Raw genomic sequence first — 12,427 nt, 5'->3', positions numbered from 1 at the left:
CTGACCTTCTTAAGTCACCCCAGTGGCTAGAAATTTCATAATGTGTAAACCAAACTATGCCCAACATTTGAGAATGGCACGTCAAAACGGCGCGTTGATAAACTCTTCCCTTGCCTACGTCAGCAAGGGAGATGATCCCCACGCCCCCCCTCTGGATTCCCACCCACTGTATGGATTGCCCGCCCAGCTCAAAAGTTGCCACCAAACATGGAAGTTGCGCTGTACATGGATGTGACAACACAGAAAGGAGTCTGTTTTTACTGCCGACGAGAGAGCCCCTGAAGACGCAGTGGCTTAATTTTATTTACTCCAATAATACGCCGTCGAGTCTACCTAAGACGGTGTATGTTTGTCGGAAGCATTTTCCTGATGAATGTTTCCACAACTTGGGACAGTACAGGGCAGGTTTTGCACATCAACTGTCACTGAAGCCTGGGTCCGTACCAAGCATCCCTGCCGCATCAGCAACAAACACCGAACAAGTAAGTGTATAACTGTTAAGTCGTTTTGCCGTGTTTTAAAATCGGTGCCACGTTAGCCTTACAATGGCTACATTAGCTGTGCAGCTAACCGCTTCCTGCAGTTAGCCAGGTACTCTGCGCTGCAAAACCAAAAAGCATGCAGCATGCTCTGTTATAATAGCCAATCAAAACAGTTTTTACAAAGACACCCACATTCTTTTTTTTAAGTCACTCGTTCATTTTATTTGTTTGTTTGTTCAGTAAAAACCCAAACATTTGTTGAATTTATTTTATTTCCTCGCGTCGCACCTTAATGACGTCAGCGCGCGGTATTTTTCCCTTCGCGGTTTGTTCCTTCTCTCTCGCCATAGTAAGACACCCACATCCGCTTGTTCTGACCCACTGGAGGTAGCGTCACAGTGCTGTTAGCCAATCAGAGGTAACACGTTTACATGTCATGAATATTAATGATAAGACCCGCCCCCACCCTCTACCCTTCCCTGCCTCCTGCTTCTCATTAGCAAAACGACGCACTGGGAAAAGCGCTGAAATGGGGCTTTCTCCCAGGAGGCTATATCTACGTGCCGAGGGTTCATTTCGAGAAAGGCTGCGGATATAACATCCGGAAACCTCCACGAGCCCGTTTAAAGCATCAACAAACCACCATGCCATGGGACCTTTAAACCTGTACTTGGACTCTTTAAAGCTGTCCCTATCCCCACTCTTGAATGCCTCCTTCTTCTGCTGGCTCAGCTGTCTGAGTCCAGCCGTGAAACCAGGGCTTGTCGTTGTTATAACTCACCCTGGTGCGAGCTGGTATACAGCTGTCCTCACAGAAGTTGATGTATGAAGTCACCACCTCTGTGTACTCATCTGAACTGTTTGTGGCAGTCCTGAAAACATCCCAGTCTGTTGAGTCCAGACACGCCTGAAGGTCCTCCACTTCCTTGATGTCCTCACAACAGGCTTGCTAAGCTTTAGCTTCTGTCTGCATGAAGGGATTAGGTGGACCATGACATGGTCGGAGTGGCCCTGTGCAGCGCGAGGGACGGCGTGATAAGCATTGTTAACTGTTATGTAACAGTGATCCAAAACATTCTCTTCTCTGGTCGGACATTTAATAAACTGTTTGTATTTGGGGAGTTCATGGGAGAGATTATCTTTGTTAAAGGAACAGTCCACCGTATTTCCATAATAAAATATGCTCTTATCTGAATTGAGACGAGCTGCTCCGTACCGCTCCAAGCTTTGCGCGACCTCCCAGTCAGTCAGACGCAGTCAGACGCGCTGTCACTCCTGTTAGCAATGTAGCTAGGCTCAGTATGGCCAATGGTATTTTTTGGGGCTGTAGTTAGATGCGACCAAACTCTTCCGCGTTTTTCCTGTTTACATAGGTTTATATGACCAGTGACATGAAACAAGTTCAGTTACACAAATTGAAACGTAGCGATTTTCTATGCTATGGAAAGTCCGCACTATAATGACAGGCGTACTAACACCTTCTGCGCGCTTCGGTAGCGCATTGATACGGAGCTCAGATATCAAGGCGCTGCAGAAGCGCGCAGAAGGTGTTAGTACGCCTGTCATTAGAGTGCGGACTTTCCATAGCATAGAAAATCGCTACATTTCAATTTGTGTAACTGAACTTGTTTCATATCACTGGTCATATAAACCTATGTAAACAGGAAAAACGCGGAAGAGTTTGGTCGCATCTAACTACAGCCCCAAAAAATACCATTGGCCATACTGAGCCTAGCTACATTGCTAACAGGAGTGACAGCGCGTCTGACTGACTGGGAGGTCGCGCAAAGCTCGGACAGGTACGGAGCAGCTCGTCTCAATTCAGATAAGAGCACATTTCATTATGGAAGTACGGTGGACTGTTCCTTTAAAGTCGCCAAGGACAATAACTAAAGAGTCCAGGTTGGCCCGCTCCACACGTAGCATCTGGTCGATGAGTAAGTGCTGTGCTTCCTGCACGTTAGCTTGCGGTGGAATGCAAACGCCGACCAGAATGAATGAAGCGAACTCGCGGGAGGAGTAAAATGGTTTGCAGTTAATGAAAAAAGATCAGGAGAGCAGTGTTGATGGATCACAGTCACGTCGTTACACCGGCCACGATTTGTGTAAAAACAGATTCCTGATATTCTGATCAGGTTTTGAGTCTAGACTAAGCCTCGTCAAATGATATACAAGTTATTTTTGAAATTCTCAACAGCAGATTGCCAGGATCCAATGTAAGCTTTAGTCTCCTTGAGCAGAGGTGGATGCTTTGTAGTTCACACATATTTAATAAGTGTCAGAATAAAATAATTTCTCGACACATTCTGGACACTGTGCACAAAATCAAACAGGTTTTTGTCATTATGTTGCACAGACAGCTTATCTGTCTTTAGCTGCTGGCAGAGAGCTCATGCGCATAAGCTCATTTATTTTATGTCTTGAATGAAGTGTCCTCTGTTCGTCAGTGCTCATTATTACTGAGCTCAGTGCCGAGGTTCCTGTTTGATGCAGTGGATAAAACAGGACTTAAAGCAAAGTGAATGTGCCAGCTGCTCTCAGGTGTCACGGAGATTATGATCAGGTGGTTAGCAATGCAAAGTATTCTTATAGAGAGATAACAGCAATGACTTACTTCAAATAAGAGAATAAATTCATGCTTCATTATCAGCTCCTCATCTAGGCAGCTACATAATTACTGGGGCCATGCTGAAGCCTACTCAAACTTTCGAGCGCCCGTTGGTAAAATATATAAATAGCTAAATAATAAAGTAAAACTGTAGCAAACTTTTTCATGTACAAACTTTGTGTTAATCTTCATTAAGTCCTCATTCATAGCTCTATCCATTCTAAATTACCATGAAACACTGATTACCTCTTTTGAATCAGCAACTGTTAAAAAAATGTTCTTATTCAACAGATATATGCTAATGTTATGTTGATTTGCTTGTCTTTCTAGATGCTACAGTTATTTCCGGAGGTGGACAAAGTACCCAACTTCATTACTTACACTACCGTTCAAAAGTTTGGGGTCACCCAGACAATTTTGTGTGTTCCATGAAAAGTCACACTTTTATTTACCACCATAAGTTGTAAAATGAATAGAAAATATAGTCGAGACATTTTCCTGGCCATTTTGAGCATTTAATCGACCCCACAAATGTGATGCTCCAGAAACTCAATCTGCTCAAAGGAAGGTCAGTTTTATAGCTTCTCTAAAGAGCTCAACTGTTTTCAGCTGTGCTAACATGATTGTACAAGGGTTTTCTAATCATCCATTAGCCTTCTGAGGCAATGAGCAAACACATTGTACCATTAGAACACTGGAGTGAGAGTTGCTGGAAATGGGCCTCTATACACCTATGGAGATATTGCACCAAAAACCAGACATTTGCAGCTAGAATAGTCATTTACCACATTAGCAATGTATAGAGCTCTTGCAGTCACGTGACCGGAAAGTACACAGCCGCCATCTTGTCGGTAAAAAACACAGCTGAATACTGCTGCACTCGTGTACAGAATGGATCAATTTCAACCGACGGGCTACACGGCTCATTTTTCTAATGAACAGATAACTAGATACATGTCTAAAATAAACGATCTACAGATTAGTGACCCTTATGGCTTACCGGACGGAGTTTTCACGACCAGAGGAATACCCAGATGTGTATAATTACCCAGATGTGTATATTACCTCATTAACTTTCCCTCGCTGTTCAGTGGTGAAGCACTACGTGCTTATAAATCTCTGGACAGTTATCTTTACAGAAATTCAGGATTTGTCAGCGACTCAGATGTGGCATCTTGTAAACAAGAAAATAATCCTCATTGGACAGGTAAGTCACTTAAGTATTGAGTATAGCACTGACCAGCCGATTATAGAATAGAAAAAGGTAATTCCAGCTGTAATTCCAAATCGTCCGTCTTTTTTACCATGGATCTAGCGTTGGAGAGATAGAGGCTTAGCAGTGGAGATTTGAGTGGCTGTTTTCTGAGCTTGGTCAACAGGCCGGCTCTGCAGACTCGCTTTTGCTTCCGCTCCCGGCGCCGCCTCCTTCACCTGCCAGACCCGATAACAATCCACGGAGACCCCGCTGGTCTCGCTATCTCGTCCGGAATGTTGTGCATGCGATGGAAATTGCTACAAACCGTCACTTTCTGCTGGAAACCAATGTCCAGTAAGTCCATACGGTTGTAGTGGATATTGAAGTCCGGTACAGACGAACAACACGCAAAAATACACACAAAAAACATAAAAAAACGTGCACAGGTAGGGAGAGCTTGTAGCCGCAGCCGTTGTAGTAGAATTGTATATAGTAGGGTTTTCCAGAAGAAAAGGTAGAAGTAGAAGGCGGAAATATGGCGTTTGACCGACAAGATGGCGTCTGTCACAATCTGGATCGGCTGTGACGTCACATGCAAGTGCTCCATAGAGTGTATTTCTGATTAGTTTAAAGCAGGGCTTTGAACCGGTTCAAGGAACGAAAACCGGGAACTTTTTCTATTTCACATGGAACAGAAACGAAACCAGAAACTTTATTAGTTTTTATGTTCCGGAACAGAAACGCTTATTAAAAATAATGGTAACCGGTTAATACCGGTTTTTATTTCGTTCCTCAAAGTTTCTGTAGCCTACAAATAGTCATTCTTCTCCTGCGCAAGTTTCTATGACCCGCTGGGGTTCACTTCCTGTGTGACGTTCGCTGACTGAATGGAGAGAGCGGGAAGGTGGACTACTAGTGAGTAAATGCATTACTGAGTGTCTGAGCAAAGAAGCGCCTGAACGATGCAACCTCCCTATTGGCTGTTTGTAAAAATGTATCAGTTGTTGCCCTTCCCACGGGAATCATCGCGGGCTCGAGAGACGAGACCTGACGAGTTAGTTCGTTGGTAGCAGAACAAAATGTCTGGACACAAATCGGGTTTTCAGAAAAGGAAAGAAAATAAACGGAGGGTCGAAAATACAAAAAAGGAGGCAGAAAATGCAAAACGAGTTTTAAGGTAGGACAAATGGTTACTTTTCTGAGGCAGCCCGCCGTGGCTGCAGGCTTTCAGTTGTGTCATTGAATGGTTACTTTTCTGAGGCAGCCCGCCGTGGCTGCCTGCAGGCTTATTTATTATAGCCCATTTAGTTAAAATAGTTGATATAAAATGTTTATAGTTATGTGATGGTTGTCCTGATTTAGACTGGTGGTTTTTTTTTTTGGGGGGGGGGGGGGGGGGGGTTGCGCGATGTTGCACCCGGGTCCAGATTAGGGCAGAACTGGCCCTGGCTACATTTCAGCTGTAGTTTATGTATGTATGTACTTGCATAGATGTGTACTTCCAATATGGCGCCTAACAAAATCTCGCGGCGCGGTGACGTCATGCGGTAGCCCTCTATAGGGCCTGACTAGCCTTTGGTAACACACTAAACGAATTATCTTTCATTTTTGGCACTTTTTCTGTTTGTGTAGATGGGAAGACATACTGAGAATCCAAATCGCCAACATTTGAAATAATAATTGTTTTGAATTATTTCTTGTCTTATTTAATGAAGGTTGTAATAGAATTAGCCTACATTTGGCTTAAGCTGGATGAGACAGAGACATAATTTTATAGCCATTTGTTAAACAGCTGAGAGGGAACGTAATTAACCGTTCCGGGAACGAAATTTTTTTGTTCTAACCGGTTCGGGAACGTCTATTTAATGGTGGAACCCAAAACCGGAAACGTTAAAATTCCGTTTCTGTTCGGAACGAACCAATAGGAAAAAAATTCCGGTTCAAAGCCCTGGTTTAAAGTGATCTTCATTGAAAAGAACAGTGCTTTTCTTTCAAAAATAAGGACATTTCAAAGTGACCCCAAACTTTTGAACGGTAGTGTAAGTCAAAGTACAGATCCCACTGGTCAAATGTTACTCTGACACAAGTGAAAGTTGTACAGTCAAATTTTTACTGAAGTACTTGCTTTTAAAAATACTTACGTATTAAAAGTACATTTCCTGTCCACGCATCGTTGTATGATTGCCACAACACTTACAATAGCTAATGCCGTTACCAAAGACAGAAATGTGAATTCACAAAATGAACGCGTGCCGTGCATCATGGTGGTTTAACGTTAAGCTCGCTAGTCAGTGAAACCCCACCTGACACACGAGCAAACTCTTTTCAAACTCGAAATCATATTGGGTAGCTAACGCTACTAGAAAAGAAAGATTTCTACATTTTGTTCATTTGTCAAGATTATACGAAAACATTTCTGAAACCACTTCAGATAAGCTAACGTTAGTCATGTTAGCGTAACTCCGTTTTTACATGCTAACTAACAGTGTCCAAGTTAACTAGCTATGTGTAAATGTTAACCGTGGACAAGGCTACGGCAACTTGGCGGGAAAATCCATAGAAAGTTATCTGACTAGCCAGACTGCATAGCTATTGCAACGTTATCGCTAGCTCTAAAAGCACAGACAACTTCGTTACAAGCTTTCTCTTGGAATAAAACATTTACAAACCTCAATATGCTTCTGCAGGTTGGATGGCGAGTTTTTGTAGGCTGTGATGTGGTTCGTTTTCGGTAAACAAAGCAAACATTTAAAACAAAATTAATCTATATTCCTTTCAGAAAACTGAAACATGGGTTCATGGCATGGGCGTAGCGGACGCGGGGGACATGTCCCCCGCACTTCCCGTATTTGTGCCCTCTGTCCCCCGCACTTTTTACAGCCATTACAAGCACTCAATTCATTTTTAACATGTGGAAACGTGTTTTTCCGAGCCGCCTCTAAACGCATCATGAGCAGACGGAGCTAAGGCGGCAAACAAACACCGCTGTCATGTGTGATCAGAGACGCTTTAGAAAATATTGTATGAGTATCTTTGGTGCGATTCAGATCTGGGCAGTGCTTCTGTACCGTATGTTCAGCAAACCAGCTAAAGACTTTAGACAGTTTTTTCCAAACAAACCGTGTAAGTTGAGTAATCCTGTTGAATGTAGATAATGTTTAGCTAAAAGATGACAAATAGATGTCAATTTAGTTAGTTAAGCTAGCTAGCTAACTTAGGGTGTATTCAGACCAGGACAGTTCGATAGTTCACTTGCTTTGGTCCGAACCAAATGTTTTTGGTTTTTTTTTTCATTTTGGTGCGGTTCGCTTTCACACTGTACATTTTAGTAAGCGGACCAAAATCTGTCAACAAAGCCACGCGCCCTGAGGCCGTTCAGCTATTGGTCAGAGACGACACGCGCACAAAGCGTTAAGTTCAAAAGTAGTCATGGAGGCTTTCCGTGCTGTTATTCTTTTTAATGTCATCAAAGCTATATGTTTTTTCCAGTTTTTACTGTTTTCACAATTGTGTGATTACTATGCTGTTGTACAAGTAATTTATCAACGACGACTTCAAAGGGCAAGGCGGCTACAGAGGATAGCGCTGATGAGCGCACATCATGTTGTGACAGTTCTGGCTCTTCACGCAAGACAGAGGAGGTATGTGTCGGGATATTCGCCTTATCCATCGTAATAGATGAATTTCTTTTTTGCGTCGCTAGTACCGCCACTTTTTGAAAGAATGTCCCTGATTTTACTGTAGGTCTGACGGAGTTTCTTCACTTTTAGCCGACATTGTTCTGGGGAGCGCGTGAACCCCTTCTCCTTCATTTTCTCACTGAATACAGCAAACACGTCGGCATTTTTGTGTGTTCTCTCCAAAAGCTCAGATATGTGGACGTATGCCCATATATCCACAAGGGGACGCGTTTCTTCCTCGGCCCACATTTGCCCCCTACTCATTTTTTGTACTCTGTAGTCTAGCCTACCACTGGTCTGAATGACTGAACGACTGTTGTAAGGTTCCCTTGACAACCGAAACAGTGTTTGCACTTTGCGGTGGAGTGTCAAGACTCTGTTTCCCATAATGCTCGACAAACGACGGAAGCTCCCGAGGTACAAAAAAGCAAAACTGTCGGATTAGGTCCGGTCTGCTTTCACACCTCCAAAAGGTCCGCACCAGGGTTCCTTTGGTCCGGACCGAGTCCGACCTTGCAGCTCGGTCTCGGTCCGCTTGTTTGGTCCGGACCAGAGTTCGGTGGTTTGTATTCAGACCAACCCAAAAGGTCCGGACCAAGGGAAATTTGGTTCGTTTGGTCGTTTGGTCCGGACCAAACAACGTAGGTGTGAATACGCCCTTAGAGGCGGACGTAACTAGTTACATTTGCTCCATTACATTTACTTGAGTAACTTTTTGGATAAATTGTGCTCTTAAGAGTTGTTTTGTTGCAAAATACGTTTTACTTTTACTTGAGTAATATTATTCTAAAGTAACAATACTCTTACTTGAGTAACATTACTATTTTGGCTACTCTAAGATTACTCACTTCTAGGTAGAAAATAAGAATATAAATGTATTTGTGTTCCTTTGACTGTTATTTTTGTGAAGATTTAATTTATTTTTGTGGTAGTTAAAGTACATTAATTTGCTGATTATTATTACTGTATTCCTAATTCTGTTTCAAAATGTTGCTTTCCACATATTTTTTAATCTTTATTGCCACAATAGAAAGAGCAGGGTGAGAGAGGAGACAGTGGACCAGAGGCCAACAGGGATGATTAAGCAGGGTCGCAGGTGAGAAGAGAATATAACTAGCTATGTCACTACTAGTATTCTTAATTCTATTTATAAATTTTACTTTATAGATTTATAGATTTTGACTTTAGATTTTGATAGTATATCATTTTAAAGAACTAAAGTCAGGTCCCTGGTGCTGTGCTGTTTGTGGTTATGTGGTTCTTTAGCTGCTAAGGAGAGGTGCAATTGAATGCGAGAGGATGATAAATCACTCAATAGACCTCTGAACAATTTGTCCCCCTCACTTCTAAAATGATGGCTACGCCCCTGGTTCATGGGCCACGGGTGCGTGCATTCCCCAGAAGAACCGCCTCCTTCCATTCTGCCATCAGCTGATCGTGTTCAAATAACGCTGCTGAGAAATCACTGAACTTGATTTTATCCAGTCTATGGACGTGACATGACCCTAGTGATTACTGATAGGCTGTCTCAGTGTCATGTGGGAAAAAAAACAAATCACGTTTTAGAAAAGAAAAGAAAAAACATCCACTTTCAAAGCTGCTTCATAGTAACGAGGACCTACCTTGATAGAAATGTAGTGGAGTGAAAAGTACAATATTTGCCTTTCAAATGTAGTGAAGTTAAGTCGTAAGTTTCCAAAAAAATAATACTCAAATAAAGTACAGAAACTCAAAAAGTGTACTTAAGTACAGTACTCAAGTAAATGTACTTCGTTACTGTCCACCTCTGGTTATTTCTCTCCCAAGCATTACCTTTGTACCTAGCGTTTAATAAAAGATGCTAATAGAGGCCCACTGGGGCTCGACTCATGCTGCCCCATGCTAAGTGGAGGAGAAGCAGACAGGAGAGTTAATGACAGTATCAATTATTATTACACTTTTAGTTAAATAATTTGCACAGGCTGTTTTGAGTTGAACCACGTTCCATTCAGATGCTGAGATATTTACGTCCTGCCTCACCTTCTTCTCGTCTCCGTCCTGCAGCAGCTGCATGTGGCTGCGCTGTTGGCCGTGGCTTCTGTTCAGGGTCGCGCTGCGGTGCTCCAGCAGGTCTGGAGGAGGGGAGACGCTGCGGCCCTGCGGGTCCACCCATGTGTACACGTGATTTGTGACATAACCGCCTGGGATGCGGCCCATGGAGCGCACCGACATGCACAGTTTCTTACTGCCTTTCAGCACCTGCGAGGGAAAAACAGAGGATCACAGTGTGAGGTGGAAACAAATGCGAGAGAACTCATTAAAATAGTAAGACATCTGAAAAGAGGAGTAATTAGCAGTCATTAGCAGGCTGACTGAGGGCCCGTCCACACGAGTACGCGGCCTCACCCAATATGCTGTCGTTTTGAAAAAAAAATCTCCGTAAACACGGCGTCGTTTCCAGAAATATCTGCGTCCACACGGATTCACTGGAAACGACCCAAAACGCTGTAGTACATAGGCCAGGCCTGTATGTGGTGCTGTGACACCGCCACACCAATACACTAAAACCAGAAGAGAAGCCATGGAGCATGCGTATAAAGGTCATGCGCTGTTTACAAACAAGCTCATAACACGAGAAGAGGACGATCATGGCCAGCGCAACTCTGAGTTGTTTCTGCAGTACGAGCACAAGCCTGTAGTCCGCCATTGTTGTTGTTATGACGCGTCTAGTGGCGGTGGCTGAGGTTAAAGGTTAGAGAGGCGGGGCTTATACGTCATCGTTTCTGAAAAAAATCCGCATTCGCCATCCAGACGACTCCGGGCTATCCGGCGTTTTAGGATTTTCCCACTCTGGGACCTGTTTTCAAAAAATACCGGTTTCACACCTCGAAAAAGCCAGATCCGTCTGGACCAGGGCTCTACACTAACTTTTTTTCAGGAGCACACGTGCTCCTAAGTTAAAAATTTTAGGAGCACAGGGAAAAAAAATGGGGGCACAAGCACAAGTAGGTTTTTATTTTAAAGGTTTATTGCAGCGCAAACCTTAGACACACCAACACATAAAATGCAAAATTCAATTGAGAATGAACGAATGAATGAATGAACAAACAAATGAATAACAAACAACTGAAAGAATGAACAAACAGTAGCTAAACAGAGAGCAGAGCTCAGCAGAGCTAACAACATCATCAAGGACAGCTCCCACCCTGGCTCTGAGTTCTTTGACTTGCTGCCCTCAGGCAGGTGTTACAGGTGCATCAAAGCAAGGACCAACAGACTCAAAAACAGTTTTTTCCCACAGGCCATAACCACCTTGAACAATTAGCCTTTTTCACATTACGTCACTTGCAGGGGAACTCATATCCGTTTTCAGCCTTTTGAATGGAAGAAGAGGTATACGGCGGCAACATATGTTAACAAAACCGTGTCGTTCACAGATAAGATTGATAATATTGCGCATTGTTGTTTATCATTACGTATTGTTAGCGACCATTCCAGTCACCTATCTGCCTTGTTTTGGAAAGGAAGTTTACTGACTTTCTATGGTTGCTACTTGTTAGCCAGCAGATTAGCATGCCGCCTCTTCTTCCATTCAAAAGGCTGAAAACGGATGTGAGGTTCTTCTGCAAGTGACGTAATGTGAAAAAGGCTAATTACATGCACTGACTGATGCCACTTCTGGCAGGTGCAACGATGCACCAACAAGGACCTAAAAGGACAATATTCTCACACTTACCTGATACAGTGCAATACTTATTACAGTGCAACCTCACAGAGCAACTTTTTAGTTTTTATAGCTTTTGCACATTTTATATTTATATTTCTACACTTGGGCGGCACGGTGGTGTAGTGGTTAGCGCTGTCGCCTCACAGCAAGAAGGTCCGGGTTCGAGCCCCGTGGCCGGCGAGGGCCTTTCTGTGCGGAGTTTGCATGTTCTCCCCATGTCCGCGTGGGTTTCCTCCGGGTGCTCCGGTTTCCCCCACAGTCCGAAGACATGCAGGTTAGGTTAACTGGCGGCTCTAAATTGACCGTAGGTGTGAATGTGAGTGTGAATGGTTGTCTGTGTCTATGTGTCGGCCCTGTGATGACCTGGCGACTTGTCCAGGGTGTACCCCGCCTTTCGCCCGTAGTCAGCTGGGATAGGCTCCAGCTTGCCTGCGACCCTGTAGAACAGGATAAAGTGGCTAGAGATAATGAGATGAGATTTCTACACTTTTACAGCCATACCCAATACAATGCAATACCAAATACAGTGCAATATCCTGAGTTTTGTAGCTGAACTGAGTTTCTATAACTAATGTGCAATTAACATCTGCAACTCAACACGCCCAGTTGTATATATATTCTTTGTTTTTCTGCTGTGTTGTGACATGCACCATTTGTATATACTGTATATTATTTGTTTTTCTGTCTGTGACGAATCTCAGTCATCCAGGTACATAGTAATCTGTGGTTGGTAGAAGAGAGCAACTGGACTTGTTT

The 12,427-nt window shown here is 43.4% G+C and overlaps 1 protein-coding gene across 1 annotated transcript in view; it reads right to left on the bottom strand.

Annotated features, from left to right (window-relative positions):
• The window catches only part of whrna (whirlin a), a 386,194-nt gene that overhangs the window by 176,170 nt on the left and 197,597 nt on the right, over positions 1-12,427 (bottom strand). The window contains exon 2 of the mRNA XM_060935544.1: positions 9,985-10,203. Within this exon, the coding sequence (XP_060791527.1) occupies positions 9,985-10,203 (219 nt within the window). The remainder of the gene's footprint in view (positions 1-9,984; positions 10,204-12,427) is intronic.

This window comes from Neoarius graeffei, chromosome 12 (assembly GCF_027579695.1).
Source record: "Neoarius graeffei isolate fNeoGra1 chromosome 12, fNeoGra1.pri, whole genome shotgun sequence".
Taxonomy (NCBI): Eukaryota; Metazoa; Chordata; class Actinopteri; order Siluriformes; family Ariidae; genus Neoarius; species Neoarius graeffei.
Note: the sequence above shows the minus strand (reverse complement) of the source record. Positions and strands in the feature narration are given on the sequence as shown.